Source organism: Hyla sarda, chromosome 5 (genome assembly GCF_029499605.1).
Source record: "Hyla sarda isolate aHylSar1 chromosome 5, aHylSar1.hap1, whole genome shotgun sequence".
In the NCBI taxonomy this organism is placed as follows: domain Eukaryota; kingdom Metazoa; phylum Chordata; class Amphibia; order Anura; family Hylidae; genus Hyla; species Hyla sarda.
This window is the reverse complement of record NC_079193.1, coordinates 271,112,534-271,133,535: the sequence shown is the minus strand read 5'-3', so window position 1 is coordinate 271,133,535 and position 21,002 is coordinate 271,112,534. Positions and strand designations below refer to the sequence as shown.

Genomic DNA, 21,002 nt, shown 5'->3' with positions numbered 1-21,002 from the left:
TTTTTGCAGGAAAAACTGCAGCTTTGGCAGGATTCACATTGCCGGGAATGAACTGTACCAATTTGCAGTTAAACTACATGCCTTCATCATTTTTGGCCACACAATTGAGCAGTGGCCACTTTATGTAACCTTACCCTTAGGCCTCGTTGACATGGCGGAATGTCCGCATAGAACATTTCCAGGCTGACATTTCGCAGACAGCAGGCACAGGTGGAATATGACAGTGCTAGGACCACTCGGAAATGCACTTTCTCCTTAGACAGCAATGCATTTCTGAGCGGACATGTCAATTCTGCCTGCAAAGGCTGGAATCGTAATTTCCGTAGCGGAGACATCTGCGGCATAAATTCTACCGTGTGCACAGTGCAGCAGAATCCCATTGAAAACAACTAATGAAATTTCCAAGCAGAATGTCCGTGTGAACAAGGCCTAAAAACAATTAATTCCCCACAGCTGCCTTGCTCTCTATTCGGGAGCATTTCTACCAATAACTACATACGGTACATAAAGGAATTAATATTCATGCGGCAAGATGTTTTACTTTTATCAGGTTTGGAGCACATGATATGTTATTGAAATAATCTCAAATTGATAAGGATTTTTATATATTATGCATTAAATAATAGGAATATGAGAAGCTGGCTGCACAGATGGATGGCGCTAAGCAGGAACTAACTGGGAAAGTTAACAATCTCTCCAAAGCAGCCAGTAAGGAGCCATTGGTGATACTGGCAGAAAAGCATGCACAGTCCCTGCAGGATCTGGCCAACCAGCTTTTGGAGTAAGTAGTAGAATTTTGCATTCGCCAACCTGCACGCATCTTCTTCCATTAGTATCAACACATTTGCTTTTAATAGAATTGGCTAGTACAGTAGTAGATATGGCTTCTTCCATGCTGTTAGCTGCATATTTGTAGTGTCTCATGGCGCCCACTCAAATAAATATGTAACAAGGCTGAGTCCACTAGAGCATGGACCACTCTTTGTTAGTAGCTTTGGCTAATGGAAAGATGGCTTTTTGAAATTGATTTAGCCTTAAAGGGGTATTCAATGAAAAAACATTTTTTTTGGCACCAGAAAGTTAAACAGATTTGTATATTACAGCTATTAAAAAATCTTAAAGGGGTTATCCAGGCAAAAACTTTTTTTTATATATATCAACTGGCTCCAGAAAGTTAAACAGATTTGTAAATTACTTCTATTAAAAAATCTTAATCCTTTCAGTACTTATGAGTTTCTGAAGTTAAGGTTGTTCTTTTCTGTCTAAATCCTCTCTGATGACACCTGTCTCAGGAAATGCCCAGTTTAGAAGCAAATCCCCATAGCAAACCTCTTCTAAACTGGGCGTTTCCCGAGACAGGTGTCATCAGAGAGGATTTAGACAGAAAAGAACAACCTTAACTTCAGAAGCTCATAAGTACTGAAAGGATTAAGATTTTTTAATAGAAGTCATTTACAAATCTGTTTAACTTTCTGGAGCAAGTTGATATATGTATAACAAAGTTTTTTCCTGGAATACCCCTTTAATCCTTCAAGTACTTATCAGCTGCTGAAGTTGAGTTGTTCTTTTCTGTCTAACAACAGTGCTCTCTGCTGACACCTCTGTCTGTCTCAGGAACTGTCCAGAGCAGGAGAGGTTTGCTATTGGGATTTGCTGCTACTCTGGACAGTTCCTGAGACAGACAGAGCACTGTTGTCAGACAGAAAAGAACAACTCAACTTCAGCAGCTGGTAAGTACTGGAAGGATTACGATTTTAATAGAAGTAATTTACAATTCTGTTTAGCTTTCTGGAGCCAGTTGATATGAAAAAAAAAAGTTTTTTCATGGATAACCCCTTTAAAGGGAATTTGTACAGGATTTTTAATTTTTTTTTGCAAAACAATATCCTATAAGTACAACATGCAAATCAGCTCAATTTAAATGTTCTGTATTTCACAGAATTAAGAAGAACACCAGCGATCAGGAGCTGGTGCGCTGTGCTGTTGATGCTGCCAATGCTTATCAGGATATTATCAATGCCATAAAAGCTGCAGAAGATGCTTCAAAGAAAGCAAAGACCGCAGCCGACTCTGCTCTGACAGTAAGTGTAATAACACAAATAATTCTGACAGCATGTAATCCAGCATCCTGGACTCTTGGTTCTTTTATTACAAATCCATTTTCACTCATAGCATATAAAATATCATCCTTAAGTGGAAAAAACTATTAGGGTATTATTTTGGGTGTATTTTCTGGTATTGTAACTGATAATTAAAACCAATACTTTGCAGTTCTGGTTTATACCACAAGGTGGCAGAAGAACTATAGGTCTGAGCTATGTAATAGCAGCTTCTACTTGCAGAGACTCTAACTCAGTGTTTCCCAATCAGTGTTCCTCCAGCTGTTGCAAAACTACAATGCCCAGCATGCCCGGACAGCCTTTGGCTGTCCGGGCATGCTGGGCATTGTAGTTTTGCAACAGCTGGATGCTTATCTATGTAAATGGATATTTTTTCAGCAATTTACAACCTTCTTATTTGTGAATATATCTTAGAAAGTACAAAGTGAGGACCTGCCAGGAAAAGCCAAAAAATCTCTGACAGACTCTGAAGCACTACTGGATGAGGCCAAGAAAACACAGAAATCACTAGCAGGTAAGGCCGAACAAGCATTATACGTGAGTAACAATCACAAATTTATTTAAAAAGTTTCAATAAGCCTATGTTCACATACCGGTTTTGGATCAAATGTGCAGAAAATGGACCAAAAGCTAAAGAAACTGCAAAAAAACTGTATGTAAACAGAAAAATGGCAGTAAATAAGGCTCAAGAAATGGTGTGTGAACATAGCCTTAGGCTGATTTCACACTGTGCTTGCAGTGCACGTTTACCATATATATGCCAAGAAATCTCCGAGCATATACAGCAAATGTATCCATAGACCTCCATAATTTAAAGGGAAACTGTCATCAGTGTCACCCACACTAACCTGTTGGTACAGTCAGATGATAACGATACTTACCTACCCCCGATCCATGGCCCTGTTTGCCCGTTATCTTCTTTAATCCGGTGGCAGACTTGGTGCACAGGCAGTTCTTCAGGAGCACACTGACATCACCGCTGCTGCTTTCCCAGGCCTGCTCGCAGTGGGGCCTAACAGAGAAGCAACAGCGGTGACGTCAGCGTGTTCCTGCAATGCGCTAAACCGACCGCCGGATTAAAGAAGATATCAAATGAACTGGACTACGGATCAGGGGTAGGTAAGTGACATTATCATCACCATCAACATGTTAGTGCGGGTGACACTGATGACAGTTTTCCTTTAAAGGGGATGTCAAGGAATCGAAAATCAGAGCTCATTGCCTCCAAAAACAGTGCCACCCCTCTCCTCAGGTTGTGTGTATTATTACAACTTGTCTCCATTCACTTTAATGGAACTGAACTGCAATACCACACACAACCTATGGACAGAGGTGGCACTCTTTTTGTAAGAAAGAAGCTCTGTTTTTTTAAACCCTTTTAACGGAGGCCAAAAGAGTGTCACCTTGGTCTCTTTAGGTGGGATATGTCAGAGTGTGTTGTATGGAATATAACAAACTTCTCTCTACTATTTCGTAGTATGAAAGCATATACTGCACAGTATACATTGGGGGAGATTTATCAAAACCTGTCCAGAGGAGAGGAATTCGGCAACCTTTTCTCTAGACAGGTTTTGATAAATATCCCCCATTGTTTTTAATGTGACACATAGGGGTTTATTTACTAAGAGTGGAGTGTAGGTTTCTCTGTGGGTTTTGATTTTTCACTGGTATTTTCCCAAGGTATTTATTAAGGTTTCCCTACATTTTGCTTTTTTTACAACTGTTCTGATCTGTCGGGTTTTTCTCAGCTCAAATGCACCACTTTTTCTGTGGAAACCTTAGTAAATATGTTGGGATTTTTCAAAACCGTCGGGACCACGCCCCTTTTGCCAGGGCCACGCCCACTTAATCCTGCGACCACACCCCCTTTTCGGGTTTTTCTTGGAAAATGGAGGGTTTTGTTTTTTTTTTTTTCGGTCGCAAATTGTGTCGCAATGGACGTGCGACACAATTTGGGCGCAAAACCCGACAAAGAGTCGGGATCACGTTAGTAAATAAACCCCATTGGGTATGACGAGACCTTAGGTATACATGTATACGTTTGAGGTATATACTGGGGAGTCCCATGACATATACCTGGGACACAATGTAAAAACAGCCAACACGGCACACTTTAAAAAGTAAAACAATGGAGAATTTGCAGGATTAAAAGTAAGGGTTGTATTTCATGAGCAGATTACTGCTCATATGAAAAGTCTATTAGATAGCCCCACTATTGTTCAGGCAGGGCCACATGAGTAATCGCTGGATCATGTGTGCACCCCTTTATTTCCCCTATTCCCATTACGCAGCAAGATGTTCAGCCGACAATTGAGAATTCATAAACCTGCGTAAAAGATCAGATTATCTGATGAGTCAGCGTTTGCTCATTCGTCAGCTGATTTCTGGGCCTATTACATAGGACGATATCAGCCGATAGCTTTACTGAGATGTATATTTTGGATGTGCAGAATGAATTGCAAATATATATGTATTCTTTTTTTTATTTTATTTATCTTTCTTACTTTATTTACATCTTTTATAATCAGATGTGAACCCCCAGCTTGAAGACATAAAGGACAGATTGACAGAGGCCACAGATAAAAAAAATAGGCTGTCAGGCGACCTTTCGGCTGTTAAGAACAGTATCAATGGCATTAAAGGAGGTGAATAGCTGGTTTTCTATACTGTCATATATTTTCCTTTCATGTTGAGCTCCTCTCACCAATTACCCAACATTTGTCTCTTTGCAGATGACATAGAGAACATGATCAATAATGCTAAGGGCTTAGTTGCCACTGCCAATACAATTACCAACAATGTCCAAGCGGAATTACAACCCATCAAAGAAGATGTGGAAAACCTTAAGGGTACAGTTGGAACGGCGCAAAATGCTAATTTCAATGAAGCTCTGAAGGAAGCGAGCAACTCTGGTGAGACATTTGTAAAAGGGAGAGAAAACGTGTTAGCATATTGGTTTATTGATCCAGATTGGTGAGCAATTGGTTAGCATTGAATAATGTAATATGTAATAGAAGAATCACCATCTGTTAGGCTTCATGCTTTATCATTTTCTTTGGATCTCATTGTCAATATTCTGTATTTTTTCAGATATAATTTTACATAACTTTTTAATAATTTTTTTTTGTATTTATTAATTTTTTGCTGTCCATGTTGAAGATGTTGTGCAGTTATCCTGAAGAATTGTGTGTATATAGCATCTATTTGCTGAAACTTGGGCTGGTTTATCCCTTAGGATCTCCAGTTCATTCATACACCTTTATAACACTGGTGGGCACCATAACTACTTGTGTATGAGATGGCACAGATGATTGTGCAGCTACCTACAGACTGTAGAATGTATATGACATCTTTAGATAAAAAACAGCTCCAAGTGGTTGTAGGGTTTACGATTATGATTACTAATAATGAAGTTGGCTGTTGTATACACAGGGTTCTCTATGGAATTCTCCCAATTTGATAGAAGAAAGTATCGAATGGCACTCACCATCTCAGATAAATCATGTAGCTTTATTCGGACAGACTGGATACGGATACAACAATGTGGCTGACGGGCCGGTTTCGCACTTGAAGCGCGAAACCGGCCCGTCGGCCACATTGTTGTATCCGTATCCAGTCTGTCCGAATAAAGCTACATGATTTATCTGAGATGGTGAGTGCCATTCGATACTTTCTTCTATCAAATCGGGAGAATTACTACGATGAAGAACTGATCACTATTTGTTGAACTCAGAAAGGGGATCTGTTGGTGGGGCTCGTCTATGCCACGGAGAGGTAGCAGTGCCGTTCTCTTTTATGCATTCTTTATGGAGAACTTCTTTAACAAAATTTTTCTTCTTTTTATTTTTACTTTAAACCCCAGTTTTGAAGCTAAGTGGAAGTCTGCCCGATGTCTTTGAGGCTATGAATCGCATCAATAGTCTTGTGCCCTTAGGAAATATTTCTGAGAGTGTGAGTCGGATAAGAGAGCTCATTCAGCAGGCACGAGATGCAGCAAATAAGGTGCGTTCTGATCTGTGCTATATAAACCAGTGTTGCGAAACGTCTGGCATAGGGTTAAGCAGAGGAGGTAGTGGGGCTGATGTAAGGGGCAGAGGTCAATAGGCTGCAGGGAGGTAGACTCCACAGCAGAAGAGCAACCAGCTGGCCATCCCATCACTACAACAGCAGAGACAACAAATGGAGTGAGGGGAGAAAATCGTAGCTTAGCACCCTCACCGGACAACACAAGGAGACCGGAGGACAGTGTTGGCAGTTCCAAGCACCACATGCTGGCTGCTCAACCGTCCTTCTCCGTCTCGGTTCATGCGAGCCCTGATGGAATCAAGAAGTTCTTCAGACATACCTGCCACAAGGTAAATGCAGGAATACAGCAAAATGGGTCAGCAAAAATGCTCACAGAGCTAAACTGCCTGGGAGGTAGGTTTAATACAGGGAGAGGGATCAGCCTAGATTGGCCCAAACTCATAGGTTGTGAATGGTCAAAACATAAAACTGAAGAAGCCATTTGCAGCTACACAAGACAAGAACAAGGGGCAGAAGGTCATGGGAAGAGCAACAAAATTCACGGAGAAACGGATAAGGCACAACAGTTTGAGGCACTTTCACTTTTAGGGTTAAGCAGAGGAGGCAATGGGGCTTATGTAAGGGGATGAGGTCAATAGGCTGCATGAAGGTAGAGTCCGCAACAGAAGAGCAACCAGCTGGCCCTCCCATCACTACAACAGCAGAGGCAACAAATGGAGTGAGGGGAGAAACTTGTAGCTCAGCACCCTCACCGGACAACACTGGGAGATCGGAGGACAGTGTTGGCAGTTCCAAGCACCACATGCTGGCGGCTCAACCGTCCTTCTCCGTCTCGGTTCATGCGAGCCCTGATGGAATCAAGAAGTTCTTCAGACATACCTGCCACAAGGTAAATGCAGGAATACAGCAAAATGGGTCAGCAAAAATGCTCACAGGGCTAAACTGCCTGGGAGGCAGGTTTAATACAGGGAGAGGGATCAGCCTAGATTGGCCCAAACTCATAGGTTGTGATGGTCAAAACATAAAACTGAAGAAGCCATTTGCAGCTACACAATACAAGGGGAAGGAGGTTATGGGAAGAGCAACAAAGTTCACGTAGAAAAGGGTAAGGGAAAACAGTTTGAGGCACTTTCAATAAGCACTATAGTGCCCAGCAAAACCAGCGCTTCATCGTATCCTCACATTTCATTTCTACAACTGTAAATATTTTGAGATCACTTGTTTAGCCAAATTGTATCTCTCCCGATTTTCTTATATATCACATACATGCATGGCTGTAAGTCACGGCCAGACACCACTGGAGGCAGCTTATTTGCCCAAGAACAAAAGGATGGGCAGTTGAAATCCAACATGCTTATTCCTTATTTCACATACATCTGCTCTTGGGGGCACAGTTGGAAGACCACCATACACATTGAGTTGGGCGGTTCAGCATATAGAATAGAATATACAGAACATCTGTCTCCAATATCGAGCGTTGTATGATATTTTAGAACGATACTAAAGTATCTGTGCCTTGTGTATCTCATTAATCTGTCCTGAAATATTATCTCCCATTCTATTTTAATTTGTTTCACTATGTCTTTTTAGGTGGTTGTACCAATGAGGTTCGATGGCAATTCAGGAGTGGAAGTTCGACCGCCAAGCAATCTCGACGACTTAAAAGCCTACACTTCACTTTCATTCTTCCTTCAAAGACCACAAAGCCGGGGAGACCGCAAAAAACGCCAGCTGTCTGCAAATATGTTTGTGATGTATCTGGGCAGTAAAGATGTAAGGAAAAAAAACGGCTTATAAAGCTCTGTTCAAAAAGACAAACTATTCACTTTAGACCATTTATTACATAGTAGACTATATTCTCTATACCAGGTATAGGCAGTCTTATGATCCTCTTACAGCCAAAATGCTGCCAAGGCATTAGGCTGAATTCCACTTGTTTTTGGGGGGAAAAAACGCCAATTCTGCCGCATGGCGTCTTTGGGCCAAAAAACACTGTGGCCAGATGTTAGCTGTAAATCAATAAGAAATCACAAAATTCTTTTTCCACTTGGCATTTTTCAGTTTGGCGTTTTTGTAATCCTTTTGGCGTTTATTCACTCTTTTTGGGCGTTTTTCAGCTCCTTGGCGGACATTACAGCAGTGTTTCCCAACCAGGACACCTCGCAGCAGGTTTAGCCTATGGCGTTTTTTTCCCTGAAATCGTGGCGTTTTTCTCTCATAGAAGTCTATGGGAGTGAAAAAACGCCAAAAAAAACGCCATGTGGGTTTTAACTTTGTCGTTTTTTCAGGCGGTTTTTATTCTCTTTTGGACTTTAGCGGTCCAAAAAAGTGATGGAGATACCTTTTTTAATCAAATTTTGTAGGGTACCATTACATTTTTTTTTTTTTTTTAGAAGATACAGTAGTGATGGAAAAAATTGTATTTAACGAAATTTATCTTTTTTATAACAACATTTTTAGTAATTTTTAAACAGGGATCAATTTATGTGGGTGGTCAGGACACTAGAAATATAGCCGACAATAATAAAAATGTAGTGTGTGTTTGTGTGTGTGTTTTTCACTTTTTTCTCTTAGTTTTTTAGGTGGTACTACTACTCCCAGCAAGGAACACACTGTTCCATGATGGGAGTAGTGTTCCTGTACTAATTGACAGATCGCCCCAGGTCCGTTGCGATCCCTCTGTATAATTTATAGATCCGGCTGGCCACTCTTCTATGGTCCCCTGCACTGCCATATATACACCTATTCATATTTCCCGCTGAGAGCTGTGATTGGCTGCCACCATCCGGCCAATCCCCACTCTGGGCGGAAAATATGAATGAGTGATGTTCTATTCACATCACTGGCCGGAGTACAGAGCAGAGATGGTAGCGCTGTATAGAGCCGCTCCGCATCTCTGCTATATTATGGATGATCGCATCAGGTGTCAGGACTGACTCCCTGGGCGATAGGTCTATTAGTACAGGTACTACTACTCCCATCATGGAACAGCCTGTTCCATGCTGGGAGTAGTAGAACTACCAAAAAAATGTGTAAAAAAAAACAAAACAAAAAAAAAAAGAGGGAGAGAAAAAAAAGTGAAACACACATACACACTTAATTAAAAATTAATTAAAAGTTCATTATAGAAAAAAAAAATCCTTAAATACATACAAATACAAGGGCCCAAAAATGCAATTTCAACTCAAATGCAAAAAGTCAGATGCAGGAAATTGCACTGGCGTTTTTTCTGGCGTCTTTTATAATGTTTTTTCTGTGGAAAAAAAAATGCAGGAAAAAAAACCAAGTGGAATCCTAGCCTTATGGGAGATGTAGTCCAAACATCTGCAGTGCCGAAGGCTGCCTATGCCTGGTCTATACAAACAGAGTAAAAGTAAAATCATGGATGTGCACAGACATTTTGGGGGGCAGGGGCTCAAGTAAAAAAAAAAAAAAGAGCATACTCATAACTCATTAAAAAATGTTTGTTAAAACCTTACATTTGTTAACACAACAACATTTCTGAGATAAGGGACCTCTGGCAGTCATGTCAGCTTAATGGGACCCCACGGAGGTCCCAATCAGTGATGGCATTATAGGGGAGGTGTGTTAAAAGGACAGGGGCTCAAGCCCCCTTTTGAGTCTGTGTGCACGTCCCTGCATAAAATAATGTATTGCTGGAAAGATAAGGCATAAAAGAGAAGGCATTTTCTTTCTGCTACTTTAGTATGTTGTATGGGAATATCACCAGTGTTCTCTCTTTCCAGACATCCAAGGATTACATAGGAATAGGTGTTGAAGATGGCCAACTCATGTGTATCTATAATCTTGGAGGCAACGTGGCTGAAGTCAGTGTGGATCAATATATTTCATCTAATAAGGCAGATGAGGCAATATTGGACAGAGTTACTTTAGAAAGGTAAGAGTGTAGTTGGAGAATTTCACTGAAGCTGTCTGTAAGGTGGACAGATGTCTCTGCTTAAAGGGGTATTTCAGGAAAAACCTTTTTTTTATTTATATCAACTAACTCCAGAAAGTTAAACAGATTTGTAAATTACTTCTATTTAAAAAAATCTTAATCCTTCCAATAATTATCAGCTGCTGAAGTTGAGTTGTTCTTTCTGTCTGGCAACATTGCTCTCTGCTAACATCTCTGCTTGTCTCGGGAACTGCACAGAGTAGAAGAGGTTTGCTCTGGGCATTTGCTTCTACTCTGGACAGTTCCCGAGACAGGTGTCATCAGAGAGCACTTAGACAGAAAAGAACAACTCAACTTCAGCAGCTCATAAGTACTGAAAGAATTAATATTTTTTAAGTGATTTACAAATCTGTTTAACTTTCTGGAGCCAGTTGATATATAAAAATATTTTTTTCCTGCATAACCCCTTTAAGGGCACGAATGTCCAACCGGCAACCTGCGGGCTGTATGTAGTCTAGCAAAAACATGTCATTTACTTTACATATACTTTATGACCTTCACAATGCTTCCCTCTAATGCAGTGTTCTCCAACCAGGGCGCCTCCAGCTGTTTCAAAACTACAACTCTCAGCATGCCCAGACAGCCGAAGGCTGTCCGGGCATGCTGGGAGTTGTAGTTTTGCAACAGCTGGAGGCGTCCTGGTTGGGAAACACTGCTGTAATGTCTGACCTGAGTTACTAGTAAAAATAAGAATTCATTATTAACATGCATTCATCCATGTCTTATTTCAGGATCTACCAATATGTTACTCTGAATTACACAAAATCATATACATCCAGTAATCCAGACCCAACCAAAACCTATACAACCAACACGCTGGGAAACACGCTGCTCAATCTGAATGCTGAGGATGTTGTGTTCTATGTGGGAGGATACCCAGATGACTTCACTGTAAGTTTATACATTAATCTGTATTCCTTGCTCTTCTGTTATGTTCCTGGAAAATCGTATTTTTTATATTTTAAAGATTAAGGAAAAAAAAATCTGTGAATAATAATTGAATGTTATTATGTCATTGACATATTAGTTTTGTAAAAGCATGCAATTCATAGAAAGCAGTGCATATGGGCATGCTGGGAGTCGTAGTTTTAAAACATCTGGAGGTCCACAGTTTGGAGAACAATATATAGTATCTAACAGTTCTGGAATAAAACTGAATAAGACTATATATGCACAATCCAGTCTAAAATGTATAAATACAGATAAATTGTTCTCTTTGAAATGTCCTAATCCTGTTCTTTTTTCTTTATTACATCTTAAAGCCTCCTCCCAGGTTGAACTATCCAAAATACCAGGGATGCATTGAGCTGGATGACATGAACCAGAATGCAATCAGCTTGTACAATTTCCGAAGGACGTTCAACATTGATACAGTCAGAGTTGAGCCTTGCAAAAGGTATTATATTATAGTAAAGGGTTGGGCTTTAAAACACCATTAGGGAATTCTGAGTTGATAAAAGGGGGTCCTATAGTGGACCCAGCACACCCATGCATTACACAGATAGCCCATGGATCCGAATGGAAATGTTTAAAGGGGTTATCCAGGAATCGAAAAACAGAGATAATTTCTTTCAAAGACCACTCCCTGTCTGTCTCCAGGTTGGGTGTGGTTCTGCAGCTCAGCTCCTTTGGGGTGGTATTACAACTTTTCTTCATTCAGACAGACAGGGAGCGGTCTTTGAAAGAAAATAGGTCTGTTTTTTGATTCCTGGATAACCCCTTTAATGCTATATCTCTCCTGTGATGGTGCTCAGGTGGACACTTGCTACTGGGCTTCCTCATAATTGACAGCTGATCTTTGTGGTCCTAGTAGTGATCAGCTCATCATTGTTAAGCTTAAGGGTCTATGTACACATAGAGTATCCTGTGTATTTTTGATTTACAGTATTTAAATAAGTTTTCAGTCATTTAGTTTACATTAAAACCTGCTGATTCAAGTCCTGTGCATGCAATATGTGCAGAATACTGTATATGTGAGTAGACCCTTAGGGTGTATTCACACGTACAGTATCCTGCGCATATTTCATGCACAAAATTTGAAGCTGCAGATTTTATGCTGCAGATTTCAATGTAAACCAAATGGCTGAACACAGCATCAAATCTGCAGCTTCAAATCCTGCGCATCATATACGTACAGGATACTGTACGCAGGAAAACACCCTAAGGGTAGGGTCATACGTAACAAATCCGCTGATGACCCGACCCGCAGGCCCGTGTGGCTGCTGCGAGCAGGACATGGGAACAGCTGGAGGCACAATATAGGGTCGGATCATCGTCGGATCTGCAGCGTAAAATTCTGCGGATCCGTTCTGTGTGACCCCACCCTTATGGTCTATTCACTCAAACAATATCCTGCGCATATTTCATGGACAAGATTTGAAGCTGAGGATTTTATGCACATTTAAATGTAAACTAAATGACTCAACACAGCATCAAATCTGCAGCTTCAAATCCTGCACATCAAATGTGTGCAGGATACTGTACGTGTGAATAGACCATAAGGGTACGTTTTACACGTACAGAATCTTCTGCATATTTTTGTTGCATATTTTGTGCATCCATTAACTTCAATGGGTAGCAAAATGAGCTGCACAAAATATGCAGCAGATCCTGTACGTGTGTATGTACCTTAAAGAGGTTTCCTGTCAAACAACGTTGGTAGCCATGTGTATCGGTCATCAATAGTTGATTGGCACAGTTTGCAGCTAAGGTGCTAGGTTAGTGTAGAGCACCATAGTAACATAAGGTTGAAAAAAGACCAGAGTCCATCAAGTTAAACCTATTAACCCTAATGAGTCTTTACTGAGATCATCCAGAGGAAGGTAGAAAACCCTCATACTAGAGGTAAAAATTCCTTCCCGACTCCAAATATGGCAGTCAGAATAAATCCCTGGATCAACCTTCTGTCCCTATAAATCTAGTATCCATAACCAGCAATGTTATTATTCTCCAAAAATGCATCCAGACCCTTTTTGAATTCTTTTACAGAGTTCACCATGACCACCTCCTCCGGGAGAGAATTACACAGTCTCACTGCTCTTACAGTAAAGAACCCTCGTCTGTGCTGGTGTAGAAACCTTCTTTCCTCTAGACGTAGAGGATGCCCCCTTGTTATAGAGACAGTCCTGGGTATAAATAGATCATGGGAGAAATCTCTGTACTGTCCCCTGATATATTTATACATAGTTATTAGGTCGCCCCTAAGCCTTCTTTTTTCTAAACTAAATAACCCTAATTCTGATAATCTTTCTGGGTACTGTAGTCCTCCCATTCCCCGTATTATCCTGGTTGCCCATCTTTGAACCCTCTCCAGCTCCACTGTATCTTACTTGTACACTGGTGCCCAGTACTGTACACAGTATTCTATGTGTGGTCTGACTAGTGATTTGTACAGCGGTAGAATTATTTCTTTGGCGTGGGCATCTATGCCCTTATTGATGCACCCCATGATTTTATTAGCCTTGGTAGCAGCTGCCCAACACTGGTCACTACAGGTAAATTTACTGTTAACTAAGACCCCTAAGTCCTTTTCCACGTCAGTCGTCCCAAGTGTTCTCCCATTTAATACATAATCCCAGCCTGGATTTTTCCTCCCCATGTGCATTTATCAATGTTGAACCTCATGGCCTATTGATGGCTTGTGGATAGGCCATTAGTAGTTTTTGGCTGGAAACCACCTTTATCAAAACGGGATTGTCCAAATATGGAGAACATCTTCAAGGGTGAATTCAAGCATAGTCACATATTCACAGTAAAACCAATAGTAATTTACAGTACTGAACATGTGGATCTACAATATGTGTTCTCAAAACCATAACCACATGTAGAGGAAAAAACCTGTGCAGAATTTAAAACATGCTGCGGATTCTCTCAGATCTATCCATTAAAGGGGTACTCCGGTGAAAACCTTTTTTCTTTTAAATCAACTGGTGCCAGAAAGTTAGACATATTTGTAAATTACTTCTATTAAAAAACCTTAATCCTTCCAGTACTTATTAGCTACTGAATGCTACAGAGGAAATTCCTTTCTTTTTGGAACACTGATGACATCACGAGCACAGTGCTCTCTGCTGACATCTCTGTCCATTTTAGCAACCGTGCATAGCAGATGTATGCTAAGGGCAGCATGGTGGCTCAGTGGTTAGCACTGCTGCCTTGCAGTGCTGAGGCCTTGGGTTCAAATCCCACTAAGGACAACAATAAATAAAGAGTAGTTATTATTTATTATAATGACGTCAGCAAAGAGCACTGTGCTTGTGATGTCATCAGAGAGAATTCCAACAAGAAAAGAATTTCCTCTGTAGTATTCAGCAGCTAATAAGTACAGGAAGGATTAAGATTTTTTTAATAGAAGTAATTTACAAATCTGTTTAACTTTCTGGCACCAGTTGATTTAAAAGAAAAAAGGTTTTCACCGGAGTACCCCTTTAAAGATGTATCCCGTATAAAATCGATGTATGGCTACTGGCGACTAAAGACATGGTTTTTATAAGCATAGAATTGAAATGTGGTTTTCTATTAAAGTGGATGATCGGCAAACACTTGCTCCATATTGTTAGCTTGCATTATTTGGGATGAGTATGTTAAATTACATGTGATATAGGTTTTATGGCAGTTGTTATTAAGTATTTAATTCGACTAAACTACTTTACTGCCATAGATATAAAGAAGAGTCAGAAAGAAGTTTCTTTGAGGGTATTGGCTATGCCACCATATCATACAACGTTCCCAACATCAGATACTTACGATTTGAGCAAACCATCCAAACCACCTCAGATGTCGGCTTGTTATTCTTTGCAGTAAAAGAGGTATTCAAATATAATGTAAAGCAGTGTATAGTTTATACAGTTATGTAAAATGTGTATTAATGTGCTTATGGATGAAAGCCTATGTGGATCTTGTATATCGTGTACACAGTTGGGTAAAGAAGTAGGATGCAATATAAATTAAACAATGATATATTTATTTATTGGTGTATAATGTCTATGACATCTCCCTGCAGGGCCCTTGCAGCAGTAGATATATGATATATAAAATTAATTTAAAAAAATCCAAATAATATAAAACTTGTATAGATAACAAAGAAAGTCTGTATTGTGCAATCTTGATAATAGGCAGCCGTTGTGAGTGTGATATTATACACTTTGTAGTTCAGTGGGTAGGGTCCGTGAATTATGTCATCCGTGTGGCTCAGAGAGATTTGAAAGTCTTATGCAGTAGTTGTGAGAATGTCCAATGATTGGTGGTTGCAGAGTAGTGTTGTTCACCTGTCCTGATGTGGTCCCACGGTGCTCTCGCTACTTACCCGAACGCCTGGTCGCTTCCTGGAGTGACGAGTCGTCAGCGCCGGTGAGCCAGGGGAGGGAGAGGTCTGCTTGCTGACATAGGGATGTAATGTTTCATGCGCTATGCGCACCAGGAAGGTCGGCGTGTCTTGTAGTCCGGTTTGTGTGCTGCGCACACCAGGAGGCTGTGAAGTGCTGCAGCTGTTTGTAGATTGCTGTACAGTGGTCCCTCAACATACGATGGTAATCCGTTCCAAATGGACCATCGTTTGTTGAAACCATCGTATGTTGAGGGATCCGTGCAATGTAAAGTATAGGACAGTGGTCTACAACCTGCGGACCTCCAGATGTTGCAAAACTACAACACCCAGCATGCCCGGACAGCCAACGGAGGTCCGCAGGTTGTAGACCATTGTTAGAGGAAGTTGTACTCACCTCTCCCTGTGGCTCCGGACCATCACCGCTCCCCGGGATGTCGCCATCCATCGCTGTCGCCGTGTCCCTGAGGTGTCCCCGACGCTCCGGCAAGGCCTCTGCTTCCCCGGCATCTGCGCTCTCCGTCGCCGCCATCACATCGCTACGCACGCCGCTCCTATTGGATGATGATGGGACGGCGTGCGCAGCGACGTGATGAAGTCGATGGAGAGCGCCGACGATGCAGGGAATCCCGAAGAGGAGGCGCCGGAGCTCCAAGGACAGGTGAGTGATCATCAGCGGACCACACGGGGCACCATAAACGGCTATCCGGTGGCAGCTGAAGCAGTCTGCGCTGCCGGATAGCCGTTTATGCGATGGCCCCGACACACAAAAGCATCGTATATTGATGCTGCCTTCAACATGCGATGGCCATCGCATGTTGAAATTATCATATGTCGGGGCCATCGTAGGTCGAGGGGTCACTGTATACAGTGGGTATTATTTCCACAATACCCACTGTATACAGCAAACTACAAACAGCCGCAGCACTTCACAGCCTCCCGTACTACAAGACACGCCGACCTTCCTGGTGCGCATAGCGCATGAAACATTACATCACTACGCCAGCAAGCTCTCCCTCCCCTGGCTCACCGGCGCTGACGACTCGTCACTCCAGGAAGCGACCAGGCGTTCGGTTCGGAAGCCGCAGCGGGTAAGTAGCGAGAGCACCGTGGGACCACGTCAGGACAGGTGAGCAACACGGTCCTGCAACCATCAATCATTGTACATTCTTACAACTACTGCATAAGACTCTCTGAGCCACACGGATGACATAATTCACGGACCCTACCCACTGAACTTCAGAGTGTATAACATCACACAACAGCTGCCTATTATCAAGATTGCACAGTACGGACTTTCTTTAAGCTATCTATACAAGTTTTATTTTATTTTATTTGGATTTTTTAAATAAATTTTATAAATTAATTTTATATATCATATATCTACTGCTGCAAGGGCCGTAGAAATTATACTCTAATAAATAAATATATCATTGTTTAATTTATATTGCATCCTACTTCTTTACCCAACTGTGTACACAAGATCCACATATGCTTTCATCCATAAGCACATAAAAGACCAGATTTGAGGAACGTGCTTCCCCCCTTTTATTCATACAATAGTTTTTCAGGCCGCATAGGGTACGCAATCTTACACATTAGTACATTAGTTTTTGTGGTTAGAGCTACCTCCCCTTTAGTATTGCTTCACAATGTGTATTAATAATGGCATTCATATAGTAGGAATGTGTGAGTGCAGCTTAAACATACTTATATATATATAACACTCACAGTTATACAATGTGTCTATAGAGCAGTGTTTCAGAACCAGGGTGCCTCCAGATGTTGCAAGACTACAACTCCCAACATGCCTGGACAGCCTTTGGCTGTCCAAGCATGCTGGGAGTTGTAGTTTTGCAACACCTGGAGGCACCCTGGTTGGGAAACACTGCGATAGAGTGTCTATATAAGAACATTTATACATTTTTCCTACTTTTTGCGTTTTTGCTTGCAGGAAAGTTACATCAGTGTTGAGATTGAAGATGGGATCTTAGTCCTTAAATACAAAATCAATTCTAATCCGGAGCAGCAAAAGAAAAATGTCGCATTTAAGCGTATAAATTCGGGAACAGAAATCCTTGTAAGTAGCCACACACTGTGTGTATGAGATTTCATTTACCAGACTATGTTTTCCTCATTTCCTTCTATGTACTTAGCTAGTGGATTCTGCCACTGCTCTTGTTAGGTCTTTACTAATCTTCTGTTCACAGCACCACAGTGCTAACCATGCCATACCGCAGGATAGTGTTTCCCGACCAGGTTGCCTCCAGCTGTTGCAAAACTACAATTCCCAGCATCCCCGGACAGCCTTCGGCTGTCCAGGCATGCTGGGAGTTGTAGTTTTGCAACAGCTGGAGGCACCCTAGTTGGGAAACACTGCTGTAGGACATTATACAATGCTTCTTTCATTCTATCACTTGCTTTCAGACAAGGTATTGCTGTTTATTCTACCTATCATCATTATTAGTATTATATTATTTTACAGACATGATGTTATAAATAGGTGTATATTTGTTTCCCTATCATAGATTGAGGTGCTGGTAGCACCCAATGATAAATTAATACGTATACGTCAAGATCGGGAAGTCCTAAATGCTAGTAATGTGGATGCATTTACCTTTGGCACATACTATTTGGGTGGAGCCCCCACAGAACTAAGAGAAAAGTAAGTCGGTAAAGCCCTGTTTCTAAGACAGGTCATATTTTTTTTTTTTACAGTAACACTTTAAAGGGGTAGCCCGGCGCTTAGACATCTTATCCCCTATCCAAAGGATAGGGGATAAGATGTCTGATCGCGGGGGTCCCGCCGCTGGGGACCCCCGTGATCTTGCACGCAGCACCCCAGTTAAAATCAGTCCCCGGAGCATTTTCGCTCCGGGTCTGATTACCGGTGACCACAGGGCCGGCGACATGTGAAGTCACGCATCCGCCCCGTGTGACGTCACGCTCCGCCCCTCAATGCAAGCCTATGGGAGGTGGTGTGACTTAGTGGAAACTTAAGACATGTATGGCACATCTACAGGAAATGCCATAAATGTCTGATGGATGCATTGCCAAACTCTAGGACCCACCTTTTATTAATAGGTTCCTTTTATCAAAAAGGTCCTCCAACTCCTTTCTGCTTGATTTAGCTGCCGTGAATGGAGAGGTGGCTGCCCTTGTGCAGTTCTCTTTATGCATTTGTTTGGAAGGTACAAAAACTGCCATTTCCACCTATCTTCTGTTCCAGAGATAGGTGTGGGTCTCAGATGTTGGGCCTGCATCATTTAGACATGGTATATACTAGGGATCGACCAATTATCGGCACGGCCGATATTATCGGCCGATATTCACGTTCTTTCCCGTTATCGGTATCGGCTTCTAACCTGCCGATAATGCGCAAAACAAGGCGTGCGCACGAATCGCGGGACTGAAGTCCCGCGATTCCTGCGCACGCCTTGTTTTGCCGTGCGGAGCAATTGCCTGACAGCATGGTGAAGAGGAAGCTGTCAGCTGTTCCGCTCCTCCACTTCTCCACTCCCTCACCTTTCTCACGCTGCCATCCACGGCAGGGGCGTCACTAGGTCAAATTATCCGGGGCCTGAGCTCCATATGTCAGCAAAGGAGCCCCGAATGTCAGGAGGCGGTAGTGGCATATTTACAGGGGCCGTTCATCTGCCCTTGCACTTTTTCTTGTAATATAGCATATGTGGACCTCGCCGCTCTCCTCCCCTTCGGCACTGAAGGGGACCTCGCTCCGGGCCGGTGTTATAAAGGAAACTGTGTCCCTGTGGAGGAAAGTCACATTCTGCTACAGGGACACAGTTTTCTTTATTACACCAGCAATGAGTTAACAGGCAGGGACGCAGCACACGACGCAGGCACCTAACGTCACGGTCCGTACCCTGGCTGGAGGAGGAGGACATCCCGCCGCCACAGAGCTGCTTCAGCTGTCCTCCCCACAAGGTGAGAAGGTGGGTGAAAAGGAGGATGGGGGAGAGAAAGAGCAGTATGGAATGAGGGAGGGGGCTGTAATTGGAGTGTAGAAAATCACAGGGGGGGGGGGTTAGAAGATAATAAAGCATCATAATTATAGAGCCGGGGAGGAGGTCAGAAAAGTGTGGTGGTGGAGACAAGGGGATCTGGGGGGGACTTAAGTGGCTGAAGGAGGATAACAGAGGGTCTGAGAGTGACTAAGGCAGTGGTGTACAAACTGTGGCCCTCCAGATTTTGCAAAACTACAACTCCCAGCATGCCCGGACAGCCAATGGAACGGGCATGCTGGGAATTGTAGTTTTGCAACATCTGGAGGGCCACAGTTTGGACACCACTGGACTAAGGGTTCCAAACAAGGGGAAAGGGGGGATCTGGAGGAGAACTCAGAGGTCTGGGGGGACTAAGCGCTCATCCACACTGCGGACATTCGGCTGGCATAATTTCACTGTGGAAATCCACTAGCAGCAGAGTCCTATTGTTTAAAATGGGATTCTGTTGCTCTGTGTATACTGTGGAATTGCCACAGTGGAATTTTGCTGGCGCAATGGAGAAATAGCCGATAATTTATACCAGAATATCGGTATAAATTATCGGCTATCGGCCTTAACCTCCACAGATTATCGGTATCGGCCCTAAAAAATCGATATCGGTCGATCCCTAGTATATACCAGTGTTCTCCAAACTTTGGACATCCATATATTTCAAAAACACAACTCCTTGGATGCCCGTATAGATGTTGGCTATCCAGGTAAGCTAAGAGTTGTAGTTGTGAAACATTTGAAGGCCACTGGCATATTCTATAGGAAATATGGCATATTCTATAAATATCAGCAAAGGTTTACTAAAGGAAAAAAAACTCGAAAGATAAGTGTTCACTGCTGAGTCCCTGAATATATTTCGCTTTTTCTTTAAACAGGTTTAATATCAATACTCCACCTTTCCGTGGATGTGTTAAAAATGTAAAGACCCCTGTGAGTGCAGCATCATTCAAGGAAACCTACGGCGTCAGCAGGAGATGTTACAGTGAATGGAGCGTAAGTCAGACTCTTTAGTTTTAATCATTATTTTAGTTAAAGAGTACCTGTTGCCAAACTAAACTTTTACTGTATGGCTCCTTATGTAATTATAAGACACTTTGCTATTAACTTGCTGTAAAAATTCTCTACCTTTATATGTTTTTAATGTGATTGAAAAAACGGCCACTAGGTGGCTCTGTTCTGTTTCCTGCCACAAGTCAAACAGTTAGTTTGGCCTCCACCCGGACTTGCAGAAGTCTAAACTCAGGAAGTGGGTGCGGGCATAGTGAGGCACAGCTCTCACAGGCTTCAGTGACGCCGCACCTTCTGGGGAACGCCCATTTTCTCCTACCGGGAGCTCAAACAATGTGAGCAAGGGGAAAGGTATGATACAGAGCTTTTAGAGCTCGAAAAAAAATTTAAGGGCAGGAGGGGTGGAATATAATCTGAGTTAGTTTAGAAAATATGGTTTGATGACAGGTACTCTTTAAAGGGGTTTATGAAGACAATACAGTTCACATGTCCTATTTGAGCTATGTGGTATTATTTACATCACACAGGGTCCCTCCTATTCGGGATCTATT

General features: G+C 42.1%; 1 protein-coding gene across 2 annotated transcripts in view; it reads left to right on the top strand.

Annotated features, from left to right (window-relative positions):
- LAMA3 (laminin subunit alpha 3) overlaps nt 1–21,002 on the top strand; it is a 241,209-nt gene that overhangs the window by 194,894 nt on the left and 25,313 nt on the right. For both annotated transcript variants that reach the window (XM_056521739.1, XM_056521738.1), the window contains exons 52-65: nt 627–781; nt 1,940–2,081; nt 2,535–2,634; nt 4,649–4,765; nt 4,853–5,032; nt 5,983–6,122; nt 7,737–7,919; nt 9,893–10,044; nt 10,836–10,995; nt 11,367–11,500; nt 14,765–14,912; nt 17,382–17,507; nt 17,956–18,092; nt 20,319–20,436. In XM_056521739.1, coding sequence (XP_056377714.1) covers nt 627–781; nt 1,940–2,081; nt 2,535–2,634; nt 4,649–4,765; nt 4,853–5,032; nt 5,983–6,122; nt 7,737–7,919; nt 9,893–10,044; nt 10,836–10,995; nt 11,367–11,500; nt 14,765–14,912; nt 17,382–17,507; nt 17,956–18,092; nt 20,319–20,436 — 1,992 coding nt within the window. The remainder of the gene's footprint in view (nt 1–626; nt 782–1,939; nt 2,082–2,534; nt 2,635–4,648; nt 4,766–4,852; nt 5,033–5,982; nt 6,123–7,736; nt 7,920–9,892; nt 10,045–10,835; nt 10,996–11,366; nt 11,501–14,764; nt 14,913–17,381; nt 17,508–17,955; nt 18,093–20,318; nt 20,437–21,002) is intronic.